The sequence below is a fragment of the Tursiops truncatus genome, chromosome 12, assembly GCF_011762595.2.
Source record: "Tursiops truncatus isolate mTurTru1 chromosome 12, mTurTru1.mat.Y, whole genome shotgun sequence".
Classification (NCBI taxonomy): domain Eukaryota; kingdom Metazoa; phylum Chordata; class Mammalia; order Artiodactyla; family Delphinidae; genus Tursiops; species Tursiops truncatus.
This window is the reverse complement of record NC_047045.1, coordinates 62250030-62270840: the sequence shown is the minus strand read 5'-3', so window position 1 is coordinate 62270840 and position 20811 is coordinate 62250030. Positions and strand designations below refer to the sequence as shown.

The 20811-nt window shown below is 40.4% G+C and overlaps 2 protein-coding genes across 20 annotated transcripts in view; one reads left to right on the top strand and one right to left on the bottom strand.

Moving 5' to 3' along the window:
* Positions 1–20811, bottom strand: part of PDE7B (phosphodiesterase 7B) — a 475975-nt gene that overhangs the window by 140302 nt on the left and 314862 nt on the right. For 4 of the 15 annotated variants that reach the window (XR_012324855.1, XR_012324856.1, XR_012324857.1 and 1 more), the window contains exon 1: positions 9167–10544. The exons of 9 other annotated variants lie outside the window; for them this stretch is intronic. Coding sequence is in view for 3 of the 6 variants with exons in the window: in XM_073789628.1 (XP_073645729.1) it covers positions 9167–9404 (238 nt within the window). In the remaining 3 variants the exon portion in view is untranslated. Of the gene's footprint in view, positions 1–9166; positions 10558–20811 lie in introns of those variants that run through there. 2 more of the 15 variants (XM_073789631.1, XM_073789630.1) reach the window with 2 other exon arrangements.
* The window catches only part of MTFR2 (mitochondrial fission regulator 2), a 233444-nt gene that overhangs the window by 190089 nt on the left and 22544 nt on the right, over positions 1–20811 (top strand). The window contains exons 8-10 of one of the 5 annotated variants that reach the window (XR_012324858.1): positions 14412–14503; positions 15898–16011; positions 16421–16534. The exons of 2 other annotated variants lie outside the window; for them this stretch is intronic. The gene's annotated coding sequence lies outside the window, so the exon portion shown is untranslated. Of the gene's footprint in view, positions 1–14411; positions 14504–15897; positions 16322–16420; positions 16535–20811 lie in introns of those variants that run through there. 2 more of the 5 variants (XR_012324862.1, XR_012324859.1) reach the window with 2 other exon arrangements.

The window sequence follows — 20811 nt, the reverse complement described above, 5'->3', positions numbered from 1 at the left end:
AAGGGCAAAAAAGATAGGTGTACCTAAACCTCAGGTGAGTTACAGAGAGGATAGGGAAGGAGACAGCAGTTTCTGTGTACCAGCTACCACAAAGGAGGCAATAATGGCTCCTATGATGACACTTGAAAAAAAAATTGATCCCTGTTATCATATGTAAGGCTACTGTTCTTTCTACCAGTACATGCCTCCCACCCCATCTTCTCCCTAGGGGCCAAGGTGCAGAGAAAGGAGAAGAACTCTAGAAATTTCCAATTAGCACATTTAAGCGATGATAATGTAGCAGACCTGACCAGAGTACAATGCACTGTATGATTATGACGACAATCCTCATTTGCATTAGATAGAAAACCTCAGCTTTCAATGTGGAACCTGATCATAAAGGTGTGACTGTACACATCCTGCTTTGTGCATTACGATCATTCACCTGAACTTTTCAGTGTCATAGTCCTGAGATGGTTACTGAAATGCACATGCATATTTTTGGAAAACGTGAAAGAGGGAGTAGAAAGCGGAGAATGATTGGGTTCGGCACATGCATGGGAATGTAACTAAAATAAATAATATTGAGCATGCGGTACTCAAGTACAGGGCTCAGCACATGGTAGCACAACCAGTGGATAACGGAGAGCATGTTTTTGGAAATATATCCATGTGATTTTTCTTTTGCCCTCTCTTGTGTGTATCTTCCCCATCCGTCCCACCAGAGGCAACCATTAGGGATGATTAGGAATGCTATAGCAAGAAGGAAAGGAGAGTGAGTCAATATTCATAATTTCATCTTCAGAGTAAGGGTTTTCATTTTTGTTTGTTTGTTTTCATTTGTGTGTGTGTGTGTGTGTGTGTGTGAGAGAGAGAGAGAGAGAGAGAGTTTGTAGCAGAACAATGATCTTAATAACTGGTCTTTGTGGAAAGATAAAGAGACTCTCTACAGTCATTTGTCAGGTCTCATTAACATTGAGAGGTAGGCTGTGGATACGGTTTCTTGTCCCTTCCACGTTGAGGCTTCTTACTGGAAAAGAGGATATGGCACAGAGTAAGGCCATCTACTCCTGACACCCTGAAGAACTGTGGGAAGAGAAGCAAAGGCAGAGCCCAGTGGTCAGATGGACATGCTTCCCCGTCTCAGACCGGCACTTTATGTTGCGTGTGGTCGAAACATTCAGTTGAGTGTGCGGGAGCCCAAGACACATTCACCACATAGTACCCTGGAGAGGAGTAAGGGGAAGGAAAGTATTTATTCAAAAGAAGTCATTTAATCCAGAAAAGACTGACCACCACCTCGTTAACTAGCGAGTTCAAATTTTCTTACCCCTCATTAGGGTGGGTTCAAGGAAGCTTTGATTAGTTGAAGAAAAGAAACAGGCTACATGTATTGTACATTTGAGTGTGGGAATTTGAGATCCCTGTGACAGATGTTTTTAACAGTGACTGTTTCCTCTTCATTTCTGTATGTGTTTTTGATTCCTCTTCTTACACTCGGATCCAATTTCTTCGCAGTGTCCTCACCTCACTTCCTTCTCCTTGGTGCTCTATGCTTGGCCCCACCTGTCTCCTTCTCTTTTCTTTCTCAATCATTTTCTTCAGCAAGTTCTATTTACTTTTCTGAATACATTTTTTGTCACCGATCCTCTAAATGAGTATGTCTTTGGGTTTTCCTAAGTGCTCATCAAGTCTGTAGATTTCTGTGCCATCCAAAAAAGAGATGGAGAAGGAAGCAAGAAAGAGAATCTTGTGCTTTGGCTTTAATTCCAGAGGTCGAGGAACATCTGGAGATTTAATGGGAAAAGGTCTAACGATTACATTGTATGTCCTATTACTCTTGGTTATTGAATTTTCTTTTAAAATACCCTGACTAAAGTTTTACATTCATTCCCATTGTATCTCTCACCGCGATTTTACTTTACAATTTTCTGGATTCTTCACCTTTCAATTTCTACTACCGGGTACGTGCAACCGCATCCTACTCAATCTCTCTTGAAATCTGTCCTTTTCTTTCTAGGGATTTTGTTTTTCTGGAGTAGTCCTGGACCCTTGGACTCCTTTTAAGGCCATACACAGCTAAACCCTGCTTTGCCTTTGTCAAGTATGCCTTCCAATTGCATACAAGGTTGACTTTTAGGTTTTATCTTGTTACTAATGATACAGACTGTCGTGTTCCCTTAGCACTGTGTGAGAGCCCAAGAATAACAAAATGTTCAGGACAGGGGCTTGCTTTATAATCTATAAAATATCATGCCATGTGGATATTTTAGGTGAGGAGAAGTACTCTGAAGGAAGGGTCTCTGATAATTTTGTATTTTGAGGAAATCTGAGACAAGTGCACAGATACAAATCCAAACTCTTGGGGTGATCTCTTAACATTTTGGAGATGGAAGTCAATTCTAAATAGAAATCCATGGAAAGGCAGAGAGAGATAAATAGAAAAACAAAGAATAAGGTCTACATTGTGTGTACATCTAGGCTAGAGCATTGTATTAAATCACAAGTACTTTGAACTTTGCTCCCTATCATATTTTTGATATGGTGATACGCACTACTATGTATTATGAAGTAGACTGATAATTAAAGAGAGAAAATATCAGATAATAGGAGAGGGCACACACTTTGAGTTGCTTTTGGTCTTTTAACAATAAAGCTTCTAACGTTTTCCTTTTAGAAATTAGATGCAAAAGTCAATGCTTTGCTGCTCAGTGAAACCAGTCTTGTTAAAAAAAATAAGAAAAAAGAAAAGAGAAGCTGTTTCCAGGCAAAGAGCAGAGGACATGGGAATAACATCCTCTATTCAGCTCCATGCCCTCAAAAGCTCATTTGTAGAGCCGGGTAAACACACACCTTCTGCATTCTATTTTTGAAATTACATTGAGGCATATACAGACTGTTATCTGTAAAAGAAGCAACTTTTGAAACTTTAGTTGATGTAAAATGTTCCAAGATTTATGAACAGAGTAATTATTTTAAAAGTATATAAAAGCAGGCATAATTTACATGCATTACTCTAAAATTTGGTAATTATCAGTAAATGACAACTCTTCTATAGGAAGAGAGAACTGTCTCGTATTAGTTTTGCACATACTTTATACCTTTTAAATGGTTCTGACATCCACTCTTGTGTATTCTTTTCTTTTACTTTAAAAGCCGTAATGACTAATACTGATCTTCTGCCAGAATGTAAGTTTAAAAATGACTCCATCAAAAGCAAGAAATAGAATTCATATTTCTTAAGTAATCGTGCCTAGAAAACAATGTTCATTCATGCGTTTAATGGCAACTCATAAGCTATTTTATTCCTTCTGATAATTTTCTTTTTTTCACTTATCAAAGTGTATTGAGTGGCTGACATGTGGAAGATGATAGGGAGAACACAAAGAAAAGAGAATGTTCTCCAGATTCTCAAAAAGCTGAAAGTCTAGGAGGGGAGGAAGAAAATGTATATTAATTATAATAAAATAAAGTGGTTTGCCTGTGAAATAAATACAAAGAAAATTCTTTAAGACTTCAGAAGAGAAAGGCACACCCTTCCTCGGTAATCTCAGAAGGGCTTTGTGTGGGGAACGGCGTGTGAGTGAGGTCTTAAAAGATGGCAGAAGTTGGGGACATGGAGGGAAGTAATTTTAGGCATTGGCAACAGTGAGCAGAAAGCACGTAGGAAGCTGTGGGATGCTTGTCCTATCCGGGTGGAATATAAGTGACAAGTCAGGTGGTAAAAGTTAGCTAGTTTCAGAGTGTGGAGTGCTTTGAATGCAGGATGGTAGAATTTGGATTTTCTCTACAGACAATGGAAAAATCATTGAAGGATTCTGAAGAGGGGAGAGATCTATTCTGATTTTTCTTTTGATGTTATTGATCTAAATGATGGAGGAGAAAGAAGAGGGGTGGAGAGAGTACTGGAGTTGGAGGCTATTGGAAGATTAGACCAAACAACGTGAGGTTTGGCTAAGGGCCATGTAACTGAATAGAAAGAAAGCAATGAATGTGAGTAAGTTGTTGAGGAAATAGCAGCGATATCAGTAATTATGCTAGTGAGCACTTGCTGAGCCTGTGGTAGGATGTAGGCTCTTTTTTAGGCACTGTTTTGTATTATCTCACTTAATCCTCACCTTTTGCAAAGGTGCTGCTGTTATTCCCCTGTTTTTTAAAAGAAGGGGAAACAGAGGCACAGAGAGGTGAAGTAATTTGCACAGTTCACACAGTCCATAAGAGAGAGGCAGGACTTAAAATTAAAAAAATCTCAACTCTGCCAACGACACTCTTAACCTATTCTATGGAATTGGAGAACCGGTGGGAGCGGTTTTTTGTTTTTGTTTTTTTTTAAATGAACAAGTGAAGGGTTATGTAATCCACATGAACTGGGAAGTACGAGGGAGCAGTTTTGAATCTGGGTTTCTGCAGGAGTGATGCCATTTATGAAAACTAGGAGGTCTGGTGAAGCACAGGTTTAGTTCAAGGAGTGATGACGTGTCCCAGTTTTCACTCAAATTTGCATTCACATTTAAAGAATGGATTGACTTGTCAATGGTTATTATCTAGGATAGCTTACAGGATGAGTGGAGGCTAATGTCTACAAGAACATAGAAAAATGCTTTGAATTAATGTCAAGTTATCTACTATTAAGACTAATTGATTCTTTGATCAAAGCAATTTGTCCTGCTTTGAATGAAATCATTAATATTGAGGAGTATTTGAAAGTGCGCTTGAAGTTTTTACTAGTGTTTTTGAATTTTACTGGCCAATTTTTATAGCCAGTACTTTCAGTTGACATAGAGGTTGAAACTAACAAATGCTTGTTTTCACACTGAAGTTCTAGATAGAATTCTGATTCATAAATTCATAATTGTTCTCTTCTTACTAAGTTTGATTGCCCCCTGAATCTTTGGTGCCTACCACAGTCCCTGGTATACACTACACGTCTAATAAATGCTCCTTGATTTATAATAATAAAAGTGTTCAGTCTTCAACATATTTAATTTATATCATGCTTGACACTTGAGATATTTAAAAATAGCCTCTTTGTCAATCTGAATTGTATAGTTCTGGAATCAGTGAATTGTTTCAGAGATTTTCCCTTCCGAAGCTGTTTGATTTTTAGGGTTCAGTATAAAGCAAATTTCTGATATTTTTATTCTTCTTGAAGACAGGACAAGTTACAATGGCTATGGGGAAAATGAATGCTTTTTTCTTTTGAGGGAGGTGTGTGCTTTATACATTTCTGTAACCAAAGGCTATTGAAATGGAAACAAGCTTAATAAATAAGTAAAACATAATGTAAAATTTAGACCAGAGATACCAAAATGAATGGTAAGTTCCACAGCTGCAGAGTTTGCAGGTATTTGGTTGAATTCTGAAGTCAAATTATTTATTCAACTAAGACCAAGTCCTGCTAGGGGATGTCTAGTCTTAGGTTGCTGACTAGAATCACAATTAGAATAATATTTGCACTCAGAGCATTTAAGAAACCGTTTATTTATTCCCCATCCTTCTTCCCTCTCCTCACTCCCCACTTCTGGGCACGCTCTGACCACCATGCTTTGAAGCTTATTTTCTATTGGTAATAGATGGATAATCTCCCCCTGGGAATCTTCTCAGCACTGGAAACTTGGACCTAAAACTAAAGCCCACAGAATGAGTTTAAAAATGTAAAGGAGGCACAATTCTTTGACTTATTTTCCATGGTAATATTATTTTTCTGCTTTGACCAAGGCTCATATTGCATCCACAGCCTCCGTGTTTGTCCAGCTACATGTAATCAGTAAAACAATATCTTGGTTTAAATTGAAATTACCCAGCTTGTGCCTCAATCATGTCAGTTCTGTGGATGAGACTTGGATGACTGAGATGGTCTGGTTCTGACACAATGTCAAGGTCTGGACAAGTTGTTTAGTCTCTAGCTCATTATTCCCCTCGTTTGTGTTAACTAGACAGTTAGACCATCCTTTGTTTGCTTCATAGAGGGAAAATGATGTGAGTATTAATACAATTAAATACTTGGGTAAGGGGTAATGAACTGAGCTGACACTCCAACCTTGGGCATGCCGATACGTTCCAGAGTCCCTCTCCAGGGCAAGCAGTGCCTCTGCCCATGTCCAGCTCCTGGGGGCACGCTTAGAAGCATGCATCCGGAGGTGTGACTTTGAAGAGCCTCTCTTCCTCCTATCATCCCCCATTCCCTCCTCCAACCTATTGCTTTAAAAGTCGCTTTAGTCTCCAGCAAAGATGTTCCCACTTCCTCCTCCCTAGCTTGTCCTTGCTCTCTTCAGGGGACTCTGTTCCTGTCTGTCTTCCATCACTCACAGTTCAGTATATTTCATCTTAAACATCTCTCATGAATACATATGTATGCATTTATTTTTCCATAAATCCTTTTGCTCTCTCCCTTTATTACCTAAGCAAAATCTCAGAACACTTTTCTATTTCCCTTATGAGAAACAAAGTTCCAGTCTTGACTAAGGAGTATGAGGACAAATAATGATGCCCTTCACTAAGGAAAAAAAAAGCTGGAACTTTTAAAGTTAAATTCAACTTATTAAGAACGGTGACATCCATCTCTAAAGTTCTCTGGACTGTTGGTTCTCTTCAGAAGTTCTGCAAGTTCATGGTTTTTAGAAATGTAAACTCATTTATCTGTTATCACAAGCAGTTGAAATAGACACAGAATGTTATAGTATTTAATTTTCCTGTTTTTAGTTACTAGCATGGCAAAAAACTGTGTGCTGTAAGTGTAAGATGTTAAGTTCCTACAGGCAAAGAGAGTAAAGGAGAGGGAATAAATGACTGTGGGAGAAGATTTGGGGGTGGGGATGGAGATCAGAAAAGTCATTACAGAGAAAGGGATGCCTGAGCTGGACTTTGTATTTGAATAAAAATTTTCAATGGCCGAAGCCAAAAAAAGACATTCTAAGCATAAGGCAAGGCTCAGAGGTAGGGCACCAATTGATGCATGTTGATGAACAGTAAACTGTCCCATGTCGTCAAAGCATAAATTGTTTGAGGATTCTGAGGCAAGGGTCAGATTCCAGAAAGAGAGGGAGGGAGGGAGGGAGGGAAAGAGAGAGAGACCACCATGTGTCTTGGTGTTTTCTACTTCAACCCCTGTACTCAAAATGAAGACAGTTTAAACCATCTCCTTCTAAAAGTGGAAAGATTCCAGGCTTTTGGAAATATTCTACCCTCACCATCACGCTGTTACGGTGAGAATGGCACAGAAACTTGATGTGAGGAGGAAATGCAGCCTCAGCAACAAGATGAGAGAAACAATAAGACAATTTGGAAAGTGAAGCAACTTGCCTTTGGGGTTTCAACATATGGCCCCATGCTGCGTATATGAACGATAATGGCTTTATGTCCATGTCAGAAAGTGTGAGCCCCTCATCTCCTTGAGGCTGGGGAGGCAGGGAAGGAAGAAGAGAAGGTAAACAGATAGCTTGTGGGGAGGTGTTGAAATAGAGCTTGGCCTCCTGGAAGGCAGGATGAAGGGACCAACAAAGCAGGGACAGTCTCCCTGGGAAGCAGCATGGCTGCTGAGATATATTCCACAAAGGGTGAGGCAGGGGTCCAGGGGCACATTAAGACTCAGTTAGCTCAACTTCATAACATCCAGAAAAATGTAGCTTTTAAGTGACTAAAAGTTACAGGGGTTTTGTTTTCTCTCTGTAGTATTGCTTTTTCAGGAATTAGACACCTGCTAGTATATAATATAAAGAATAATACACACATATCCCTACAGACATGCTAAATAACATCTGTTAAATTAAGTAGTTTTACCAAAAGCGTGATTTGAAACATGCATTTTAATCATTTAATATACTGAAACAAACCAGAGCAGTAGAAGTTGAAGTGTCACAGTTAAGTTTTCTGCCCAGGTGGGTTTTTCCATTTTTCTTGTGCTCACATGAAATATGGGATGGCTTTAGCATTACCTCATTTTTTCTGACCAGGACCCATTTCCCTGGGCATCCATCTCCCAAATGCCACATAAACGTCAGTCTCATTGGTTTCCTTCTCTTTCCTAAGTATTCGTTGTTTACTAGAGACCAATACTGTTGTTTTTTTAATCCCTTCCAATCCTTGCCCAGAGCATTATTTTTTAATAATGTTCATTTTAGATCATCAGGCAACTTAAAAAAGGTTTCTGCATAAATGATTAAAAACAAGATTAGCCGAGTTTTGATTTCCTAGTCTTTTTCCACGAGAAAAAAAGAGAGGTACTTTTTGGTATTGCTTTTCCATCTAGGCCCCCATCTCTCACCAACAATGGCATGTCAGGATTCCATGCACAGGGCTAGCCAAAACTTCAAATGCATAAACACATGCTCACATTCGTTCTTCTAAAGCAAACCATCACTTTCCAAATATCTACCAACATATTCCCCTAAGGAAGAGTGCATCCTGTATTCTTAGTGTACGGAGTTATCGGAGTCCCATCCTCCACAGGGATCCTAGGTATGTTTGTGGCGTGGTACCCCCTGTTAAAAACACAGCGAAGTGCTCCTCAACTGTCCCAAACACAGCACATTCTTATAACATAACAAAGCTCCTATGAACCATCATTTCCAGATCTGTGAGTTGATTTTTCCTGATATCAACGGAGAAATTATTGTCATTTGTCAAAAGGGAAAACTGAGGCAAGGAAGTTTATCAACTTTCTCATGACATAAAAAACAACCAGGCCAAACTCAGTCCTGGGAAGATTTATACATGCTGTAGTTCCACAGTTGAAAATGAGAAAATATATTTTACTTTCCATAAAGCATTACAAAAAAGCAACCCAAGAAGAATATTCTCTCAGAGGTAACTGTCTTGTCAATAAGAAATTGCAGAGGCAGGATAGACACCCAATTTAAAGAGCACGCAATTTCATCCCCTCCCTATGGAGACTGAAACTTAGGAAATTTCACTTGTTGAAGCCACAGGGCAAACAAGTGACAAGCTAAGCCCAGATCCCAGGTTTCTTGATTGTCCGTCTGTTCATGCTCCTACTCCCACATCACTCTTAATTTTAAGATGCATTTCTATAATAGAGCAAACGTTCATTAACCACAGCCCTCGGGCCCTATGCTGCAGTTTGTCTTCCTTCCTTTTCCCATTTTTATTTCGTGGGCTCTCCAAGGAAGGGACTGAAAGTCATGAGACTTGGCCCTGGTACCTTTCACACCTCCCACAGCTGATTTACCTGGAAAGCTGTGGAGAGCATCTTCATTCTCCAGAATGCCTCTCTGTTTGGTCGCCTGCAGCTCACTTTTGGATTTCCAAACCAGCTTTACCATCCTGATCATCTCTGGCAAGTCCCAGGGCAGCGGCCCCTGCTGGCACACCGGCCGGCTGCCCAGGGAGGAGGGCAGCACACCTTCTGGGGCCGTCCACCTTCTGCCCAGCTCTGCCGAGTGGAAATAGCGCTCGAGCACAGGCATTCTGCCCTGGTCTCCAGAAGAGGAGGTCGCGCTGCTGCTGCGGCTGCTACCAGAGGGGAAATTCTTCCCAGGCAGGGGAAGGCGAACCCCCGGAAAATCCTCTCCAGCTTCGGAAAGGCAAGCCTCCTCCAGCCTGGCAAAGCCCTGTCCCTCCAGTCCCTCCACAAACACTGACGATGAGAGCGACTCACTTCCCAAGGTTTCTCACTGGTGAGAACGGTTCCTGTCCTCCTGCCTTAGAGAGAGAAAGCATTTTTTTTCCCCCTTCTCTCTCAGGCACTGACTTTGCAGCACTTAATTAATCCCAGGCTACAGCTGGAACGACAGCAGGGGGGAAAAGGCCATGGAGGCTTTAGCCTTCGCTTTTTCTCTCTTCTGATTTATTTGTCCTCGAGTCTCTTTTGGTGCTTGTCAAAGTTTGTCAGGTGGCTTGTTTAGCCCTCAGGGACTTCAGGCAAAGATGTGGGGCGGCGCCCCTTTGCCAGCCTCCCAGGGGGTCCTCCAGAGACCAGTTACCTGAAGGTGTCAGGTAAGGAGTCACCCCTGTGGTGCAGGAAACCTAGACGCTTCCCTGGCTCCAGCCCTGCAAGCATCAAGGAGAAAACAGGGGAAGCTCGGCATCGCAGCTGCTTCTCTCCGGAAGGTCTGGCTGGGGGCCACCTTACCCTCTCACCACAGTGTGCGCTGGACTGGGGCTCTTCAGAAGGCTCTTGGGTTGGTCCTGGGCACCACGGTTCACACACTCCCCTCCTCCACACCCCTCCCCCTTCGCTGTCACTTGCTTTTCAGCAAACTTAACTGGGTTTTGGCCTATTAGTCAAATCCCTTTGTAACCTCAGCTGCCCTTCAGCTGGAAGGGAAATAACATTGAATCACATTCCAAAGCTAACTGTGAAAGAAGTGAATTGGGGAAGCATCAAGGTCCTCGTGCAAACGTGCGGTGCGGTTGCAGAGTCTGGACAAATAGCTGGGCATGGTTAAAAACTCATTTCAAAGGACTAGTAATTTCCTTTAATAATAATTTTAAACTAGATTTGTTGGGGGCATAAATGACAGTGAAAAGAAAGTGTTGAAGGTTCACTTTCCAGAGACAGAGCACTGTGGACATAGTATTTTGGCCACAAACTGCTCCCCCCACCTGACAGTGGTTCAGTTGAGGACGATCGCGGGCCATGTGTCTTGGATCCTGAGGCTCAGAGCTGGAGATGCTTACCCTAGAAGTCAGAACCCGTGCAACAGAAAGGGATGGCCCCCGGAGCTAGTGTGCAAAGCCCTGGACACAAACAAAAGTGGGATGCTATTATATTTGGTACTTTTGCCAGCAAATTGGGTTTGTAGGAACAATTTGAACTTGTGCATTCACGTGAATAGCTCCTATTTTCTTGGGGAGGCCATTGTAACAATCCCATCTTTCTCTCCTTTTCATGTCTCCGTATTGCAAAGTGCATTATTTTGCTTGGCATTTTATTTTGCTGATGTACAATCTGTTGCTTCTGCTCTACATTCTTTTTGGGGCTGTTTTATCACACAATCATCTGATGTTTCTTTAGGGGAGAGCAGAGGGGACTTGGAGGAGAGGAGAAAGACCATTGTAGGGTGTGTATTATTTTCATCGCCCTTACCTCATACTTTAAAAGTTGAAACTAGCAAAGGCTACTGTAATTTTGTTGTTGTTGTTATTATTATTCCTCTAGACCCATGGTTAAGGAGTTTAGTTTTCCACACTGAATTAAGTGGCTTTTCTTTTTTCTGGATGGAAAAGTACACTGGCAAACCTACTGTCTTTCCTAATAGGCAAAGAAGGGTCAACATCCTTTAAGGATAAAAAACAACAATAAAAGACATTTAAGACACTGCTTCTTGTGAGTTTCATGATTAAAATATCGATCAAACAGCTCTTCCTATTAACAACCAGATATTCATAAACCCAACTCGGGAATAATCAATGATCCACTTATGAGAAAGATGTGCCTTTTTAAACTTCCCTCTTTATAAGGGATGAAGGGATTTAAGCCTCAGTCTGACAGTTCCACCACTTTTGACAGCCCTCCCAATTCTTATCTTACCCTTCCATCAGAATGGAGGCATTCAGGCTCTCTAGAATTGAGACACTTTTATTTAATAAGCACATGTAGGCTGTTGTACTCTATTAGCATATTTCCTGAATAATGTCTTATACTCACTCCTCAGTCACAAACTTCCTTGACATAACAACCGAAGAGTTTCCTAAGTGTTTGACTATTTTTATTTTTGTTCAGTTATTTTGCAATAGTACTTTGCATCAGGATATCCTGACCCTCAGAACAAAGGGGTTAAGAACAAAGAAAACAAGTATATGGTATAATATGTCACATACGCTAATGTATTAAGAATATAACTCTTCATTGCACATATTTCTTCAAGAACGGCTTTCTTAAAAAATCCAAGGATATGAGTTTCCACTGTATTTTCTATATTGTCTTACATATTTCCTCGTAAAAATATCTTAGAGAAGTTGCAAAACGTTGAATCACTGAACATGAATACTTCCTCATGGAAATGAATTAGGGCCAAGCAAATACCCTCTTAAATTTTCATTCTCAAAGAGGAATCTCCTTCATCTGGATATTTGAAAATTAAAAATATTGCACAATTAAAACCAAAAATTCTCCCCAACATGGGATTATCGTCACTCCAGGGTAGAAGTGCAGAAATACCACAAGGAAGGTCATTCTCATGGTATTTCTGGCTCACATAGAAACAGGAAGTACAGGAAATCTTGCGAGAAAGCTTGGCTCAGGAGAATTTTGGCTCAACTGCAGGTTCAAGAGAGTGGGATAAACCGATGAGATGCTAGCACTTGTTGGACTAATATTGCTATCCCTCACAAGTTCTCTGAAAGGTGGCTTTGTTCCATTCTGTAGGCTGGCATCTCTTTTGTCTTAAAGACAGTTACTTTAGAAGAGCATGTCTGTAAACCTATGATTTTTCCCTTACTCAGTGAACATCATTCACCTATTATTATACTAGGGATGGGGAGAAGGGGCTGATGGGGAAGTTCTGTGCCCTGAGGACTCATGGAGCAAAGAGGTCTATGTGACTCTGTGACTTGTAAGATTCTTATAAGTCTTAATATTTGTAATTAATGTGCTACAAATAGGAAATTTAAAATGGACTTTCAAAATAATTGCATTTTTTTTTCAGGCATTGTGAGTCAACCTAACATCCCGGTAAGAGGGAAATAGCGTAGTTCTCTTCTTGTGTGAAGGAAATGTAATGAGAACTAACAAAGTCAAAACCACTTGTTCCAATGGATACCTAATTCTATCAAAAATACTTCGCTGTGTGTTTGCAGCTATAAAGGAAAGAATTGATAACCACAATGCTGAAGTATATGACCAAGAAAAAAGATTTGAAGACATAATGTTTTAGAACCTGGATTATCTTGAAGAATTTCTAGTGTTCTGGGGGCTATGTAAAAATCTTGTGGACTTATGGCTAGGCAGATAAGCCCTTATTATATATGATTTTTAAAGGAAAATATTAACAATATTAAATATTTCTAATCATTTTAGAGAATGTACATTTTTTAAAAATGGAAACTTAGAAATACACATTCATTTCAATTTTAGATTATTTTGAGTCTAGCAATAGATTTTCACAAAACGTCATTTTAATTAATTAAAGTATTCTCACTCAGATATTTTGCAAGTATTTTAAATACTTATTTTTTTGCGGTACTAGGGCCTCTCACTGTTGTGGCCTCTCCCGTTGCGGAGCACAGGCTCCGGACGCGCAGGCCCAGCGGCCATGGCTCACAGGCCCAGCTGCTCTGCGGCACGTGGGATCTTCCCTGACCGGGGCACGAACCTGTGTCCCCTGCATCGGCAGGCGGACTCTCAACCACTGTGCCACCAGGGAAGCCCTTAAATGCTTATTAACCCTCATCCTGCTTCTATATTTAAAGAAAAATTTCAAACTATTGTGGGAGTTTATTCATTTTGTCCTGGCCTTTTCTCTCCATCAGTTCAAATACGGATGTGTAAACACACACACACACACACACACATGACCACCCGAGGTTTCACAAATGCAATTCAAATGAAATTCAAAACGAGCAAGGGAGGAAAAACCGGTCTTTCAACTTTGTTTAATGTAGTCTAAGTAGAAGAAGCTCAAACAATTTACAGTGTCCTTCAGGAGAAATAGAAATGTAATAACTGTGGCCTTAACTAATCTCAAGGAATCATGCCAGCAAGCAAGGAAAAGGACTTGGTCTACAGACCGACCATAGAAGGCAGCACATATTTCCCTTGTCACATGGAAAGGGAGGAGAGTGGTGGGGCAAGATGAGGAAAGGCGAGGTGGGGGGAAGCAGAAGGGGGCTGAGCTGACAGATTCATAGTTTGATTTCACAACAGGTTTCTAAACTACAACCAATTATTCCCTTATTCACTCTGCAAATATGTATTAACAGCTAGAGCAACAGCAGAGGAGAGAACCTCTTGTACCAGCCCTTGGGTCCTTTCTCAGGCACTGGGACCTGTCTGGCCTCCCTCACCTCGATTCTGATTTTCACTGTGAGTTAGGTCTTCTATTACTTTTCTTTGGACATTTAAAGAGAGAAATCAGGGTTTGAGCTGGCATCAGATCTCTATCCTGGCTCTCAGATATCTAACTCATGCTGTTTACTGTCTCTGACAGTTAACCCACAACAAATGAGTCCAATAACACAAGGGTTGAGAACAAAATGGCTGGAAGGGGCTTCCCTGGTGGCGCAGGGGTTGAGAGTCCACCTGCCAATGCAGGGGACACGGGTTCGTGCCCCGGACCGGGAAGATCCCACATGCCGCGGAGCGGCTGGGCCCGTGAGCCACGGCCGCTGAGCCTGCGCGTCCGGAGCCTGTGCTCCGCAACGGGAGAGGCCACAGCAGTGAAAGGCCTGCATACCGGGGAAAAAAGAAAAAAAAAATGGCTGGAAGAGTTGATTTTCTCCATCTGGCTCCTCCTCCCTGCTGTTCTTTCCAGGACTAAACACCTGATGCTTTGCTGTGTGATGATGGCATCCTCTGGCTGAAACCTTCCTGGGATTTCAGAAATATTTCTGATTGTCAAAGATTGTAAGTGGTGGTAGGGTACATTTTTCATAATTTCATGTTTGAGGGCATGCCACCTTCTTAAAAAATAGCTACAACGATGAAATCTCCAAGAAGTCCTTCAAGACAACTTATCTTAGGATTATAAAAACTGTACTTCAGTCTCAGTTCACCACTGAGCTTTGCCTCAAACGTAAGAGATTTATTTATAAATGGGTATGATAGCAGTAACGACCTCATCTATCACATGGGGATCTTCTAAGAGTAAAATAAGATTAAAATGTGAGTGATTCGTAAGCACTAGTGTGCTGTAAAATTTTTGAGTGATTGTTTTTAAGCTAAGAAATCATAATTGACAATTTATCTAAACTCAAATTTTGGCTCTACTTTCCTGGGATCTATAAGAAAACTGACAAGTCAAACCCCCCATCCTTGAGTTAGGTCCCGCTTTGGAAATTCATGGTCCCCATGAGGATGGAGTAGAGGAAATCAGAGACAGGGGTATTGGAGAGAGTATTGGAGAGTGGCCCCATGGGAGAGATAGTGAGGGATTTAATGGTACAAAGGTGAGGAAAGGTGGGCAAAGCGATTGACGCGTGAATGAGAGTAGACAGATAAAGGACAAAGTATGTGTTAAAAGAAGGGTCCCAGTAGGATAAATGTCCACTGTAACTGCATTGTGGAGGTGTGATAACGGCCATGAATCCTGTCTAGGGTGTAAGCCTGCAACCCTGCTTTATCATGGGTTATTTAGTGTTCTGTATCGATTCCCTTGATTGGGAATTTCAATTTCAGACCACAGTGACTAATGGGTATGTTTGATGTTCATGAGCTGTACAGCTTTGTGTCGTGTGCTGTGGTAGTGAACATGCATCTTAGGCCTCCCCCGGCCTCATTTCTCTAAATAAGTTATGTGGGCCTCCAATTTTTTGCTTGGGGTCTATATTCCTCAAACATTTTAATAATTTTGACAGCTCCTAGCTCATCTCCGTTTAATTGACAAGTGTTTTTCAAGGTAGTATAGTATGTAAAACCAAATACAGTGTTTCAAAAGTGGCTTAAAAACAGTCTGACTTTACTGCTTTACTCCTTTTTTAAAAAAATTTTTATTGGAGTACAGTTGCTTTACAATATTGTGTTAGTTTCCGCTGTACAGCAAAGTGAATCAGCTACATGTATACATATATCCCCTCCTTTTTGGAGTTCCTTCCCATTTAGGTCACCACAGAGCATTGAGTAGAGTTCCCTGAGCTATACAGTAGGTTCTCATTAGTTATGTATTTTGTACATAGTATCAGTAGTGTATATATGTCAATCCCAGTCTCCCAATTCATCCCCCCCTTCCCCCTTTGTTCTCTATGTCTGTGTCTCTATTTCTACTTTGTAAATAAGATTGTCTATACCATTTATTTTGCAAGTGAGATACATGGATTCTGGAAGCTCTCAAGAATTAGCCCAGGCTGAGAAGACCTCAAGGAGGCCGGAGGGGAGATTGTCCAGACATCTTCAAAGACCTGCTGGGAAATGCCCGAGTGAGGATTTTTCCCTCTTAATATAATCAAAATAAACTAGTAAGAAAAATATTATTAGTATAAACAACATAAAAGGAAAGTGAGAAAATGGTAAGGAATAAAACCTTCTAACAGTACCAATTTTCCCCCCTTGGCATTCATTTATGTTTATGTTTACGGAGTTCAAAGTCAATTTGGAAGAAGGAAGTTTCAACTATATGTGTATGAAGTGTAATCCTACTGCCTCTTCAAATTATTATTTATTTTTCCCTCTTTCTTTCACTTATTACCTCCTGGTGATTATGAATTAAATAAAACATCTACGCCAAAAGGTGTCTCTCAGATGCTGTTTTGAGCAATGCTTTTCAGATGTTAGTGTGCAAACAGATCACCCGGAGATCCTATTAAAATGCAGATTCTGTTTGGGCAGGTCTGGCTGGGGACCTGAGACCCTGCATTTCCATGAAGTTCTCTGGGGATGACAAGGCTGCTAGTCTGCGGTCCACACGCTGAGTAGCAAGGCTAGAGGATTACTATGTGGCAGGTATTTTCTGCGTCTTCCATGTTAGTTATTTATGAAAGAAAATGCAGCAAAAGTGCCTACCTTTACGGGAACATGTGTTAAGACTTTTTTTTTTAACATCTTTATTGGAGTATAATTGCTTTACAATGGTGTGTTAGTTTCTGCTGTATAACAAAGTGAATCAGCTATACATATACATATATCCCCATATCTCCTCCCTCCTGCGTCTCCCTCCCACCTTCCCTATCCCACCCCTCTAGGCGGCCACAGATGTGTTAAGACTTTTGAAAACAATCAATAGTGGCTCAGGATAAGTACTCTCAACTGGAAATAAGCAACCAGGACTGCAATATAAGAGCAAGGGCTATATGTGCAGGGACATTCATGATATTGAACCACTGCTTGGCTTTCGAATTTTGTTTCATTAATTTCTTTCCCTTAGAAATTAACTTTAAAGATAAGGTTGAACATCCAGTATTGGCCACTGTGATGAAGAATATATACAATGGAGTCAACTTCAAAACCAAATGGTAATTTTTGAAAGTCTTTCCTCACCAAATGTCAAACAAAATTTACTTAGGCCAATTTTGCCAACCCTCTGTCTTTCCAGCATTTTGTTGGGCTACTACTATTGCTATTTTCAGAATGACTGAAATACAGGCAAGGCTCTGAGTCTTTGATCTTCATCATCAGGGATATTCTCACCAAGACCTACTCCTTCATTTGATTTATTAAAGTCTATGTAAAGCGGTCTTTGGATGAAGCCTGGTAATCTTTCCCACTGTAATATTCCATGCATGAAAGAATGGTGACCAGATGATTCCACAAAGCAAAGATGGAAGAAAAGAAAGTAGGCATTCATGGCACTATAACCAGCGAGTGGCCCACGGTGCTGCTGACTCAGAGAGATGTACTGTAGTTTCACAGCCTCGGCGAAATACGAAACAAAACACAAAAGATAAATAAACTCTGCAATGGGCTGCGCTCTTTACCATGTATCACCTGGAATTCATGCAGCTCCTGGCATGGTATTCGTGGGAAAGTGATGCCAGAAGCAAAAGGCATGTGAAATCAACTGGAAGACAAGAGCAAATCCAGAGCACAAGGCTCGAACACTACCAGGTTTATATGATTAAAAATTTGTACAGTTAACTGAATAAGAACGCTTAGAATAAATGGAAGCATCTGCTGGTAATTGGAAACACAGTTTGCTGTATTTTTTTCCCGTTGTTTTCCCTGGTTCTTTCTAAGGCTAAGCGCTTTGCTGCAGTGATGAACACCTATTTTCCTGTCATCTACAGGAGTAACTTAAAAAAAAAAAAAAAAAAAGGGAAAGCTGGAAGATAATGGATTAAAAATGAATATATATCATGGTTATTTTTAAGGTAATTTTAGAACCTGTTTTCCTCTGTGACGGCAGGAGAATCAAGGGTGAAAAGTAAAGGTGAAGCTTTTTAATGTATAATGTATAGACAATATATACTACTCTCTGTGTAGTATGGTACAGGGGATCCAACAGAACCCCCTCCCCCACCCCGCTTTTTTTTTTTAACATCTTTATTGGGGTATAATTGCTTTACAATGGTGTGTTAGTTTCTGCTTTATAACAAAGTGAATCAGTTATACATATACATATGTTCCCTATCTCTTCCCTCTTGTGTCTCCCTTCCTCCCACCCTCCCTATCCCACCCCTCTAGGTGGTCACAAAGCACCGAGCTGATCTCCCTGTGCTATGCGGCTGCTTCCTACTAGCTATCTACCTTACGTTTGCCCCACCCCGCTTTTTTGATATGTAGTGTTGCTAGAAGAATAACAGCAGTATCATCAATGAAAGAAAGCCTAGCACGCTGGAGTAATCGACAACACTGGTGCACGTATGAGATCTTAACCGTCTAAAGATTCTCTAAGAGTTTCATTGTGGTAACTTTCTTTTCCATCCCACAGTTAAATTCTAAGATTTGCTCCTTCTAGTCCATAAAATATCTAAAATGATTGCAAATCTTTCTGTCTCTAAGATATCGTTACCATGGGTCTCACTCTATTTTCTCATCTGGACCTCTGGGCCCTCCTACTCTCTGTCTTCCATGACCTTCTCCCTGAATCCGTTCTGCAGTCTGATCATGAGACTTCTTGCATTCTTTGTCCTCTTATACATCTTTGTTTTTGACATTCATGTTCTGCTGCCTGTTTAGTGCAAGGTAAAAATACCTACCTTTGACTTGCATGTGTTCACATACCTTGCGGCTCTTAGGTTTGTGTGTCTGGATTGGAGTATACGGGGTCAACTCCAGAACCACCTATAACTAGGTTTTTAATAAATACCTTTTTAATGTTGTTATTACTTCTTTGCTTTCAAAGTTTGAGGAGTAAATTGATTGAGCTACTTCTAAAACGTGTTTTTCAAGTCTCTCATAAACCATTAAAAAAAGTTCAGTGAAGTCTTATTTATCTTTAAAAGTTTTGGTACTGTGAATTAGACATACCTTATAATCATGTCATTTTCTAATGTGTAACAAGTAAAAAGTGATGGCAGATATTAGTACTAATTCGACACAAAGAGAATTATTACTTAAAGAAACAGTACAAATCCCTTTGCTGGGCATTCAATGTTTTCAAAAATAAGTTGCCACTGACCTAGTCCTGTAAACTCACTCAAATTTACATTTAACACTCAAAATTCCTATGGAAATCACATTGTTGCCCATACATGCTAGATGCACTGTGACATTTTGCATGGTAGGCAGAATAATGGCCTCCCAAAGATGTCCACATCTTAATCCCTAGAACCTGTGAATATGTTAGTTTACATGGCAAAGAGGAGTTAAGGTAGCAGATGGCATTAAGGTTACTAATCAGCTGGTGATAAAATAGGGAGACTCTTCTGGATTACCTGTATGGGCCCAGTGTAATCACAAGGGTTTTAAAATGTGGATTCTGGGGGCAGGAGAGTCAGTGTCAGAGTGACGGGATGCGAGAAAGACTCAACTAGCCAGTGCTGGCTTTGAAGACAGAAAGGAACCCCCAGCCAAGGAATGAGGGCAGCCTTTCAAAGAAAAAAAAAGGCAAAAGCTGGATTCTCTTTAGAGCCATCAGAAAGGAATGCAGAGCTGCAGACACTGTGATTTTGGCCTAATGCACCCGTTTTAGACTCCTAATCTCCAAAACTACAAGATAAAACATTTGTGCTTGTTTTAAGCCTGAGTTTGCGGTAATTTGCTACAGCAGCAATAGAAAACTAATATGTTTTTGTTCACATTATTCTTCTCTTTATTGGGAAAGAGTTTCCCATTCACCTAATCTGAAAAAAGTCCCACTTTCTCCATGAAGTCTTTGTGCCCCACTTCAAATTGCCTCTTTTATTTAAATAAAGCAGCACCTCATCCATCTTATTTATCTGTAAGATAACTTTACTTGTATCACTATTTGCCTTTGATGCTCTGGCTTGTCTTTCAATTTAGACTGCATTGTTTCATACTTTGTAACATAAAATCCTGGTGATGTATCCTTCCTTCCTTCATTCATTCTGCATTTACTGAGTGGTTAATAATTTACTGAGTGTCCCATGCTAAGTGCTTTATATACCAAACCATAGTCCCTGTCTTTAAAATTATTTACAAATTTAGTGGAGAAACAAACATATATATAACTAACCATAAAGCACAGTGAACTGTAGTGTTAACATATAATTGTGGACAGAACAGGTCTCAATTAGTGTTTGTTATTAATAACGATGAAAACCAACTTTCTTCATTACATTTTTTTCTCATTATCTTTACAATTAAGACAATGTCTAGAACTCCTTTTAAAACAAACAAAAAATCATGAACTATATTATATAGAGTTTGTCTATCTCCAGGATAACATGGATAGTTGATTATATTTTTGTTATCTTTTACGTGCTGATAGGATTTCTTTAAAGTTTAGCCGTAATGACTTCTAAAACTTCAAGAATCTTCTCACCACTTTTCTCAGGTGAGGTGGCACCGTGTTCCTAGTGAATTGGCAGCTTAGGAAAAGTTCTTGCTCCTAGATAGCCAAGAAAGACAAATCATGTAATGCCAGGGTTTTAAGGGACTTTAGAGATAAATTAACCATTTCAATTAGATCATGCCTTAGCTCAGGCTGACGACAGGCTGGGTGGCTTAAACAACAGAAATTTATTTCTCACATCTCTGGAGCCTGAAAGTCTGAAATCAGGGTGTCAGCATGGTCGGGGGCAGGTGAGGCCCCTTATCCCAAGGCTGCCTTCTTGCTATATCCTCATGTGGTGGGGAGAGATCACCTCTCTCGGGTCTCT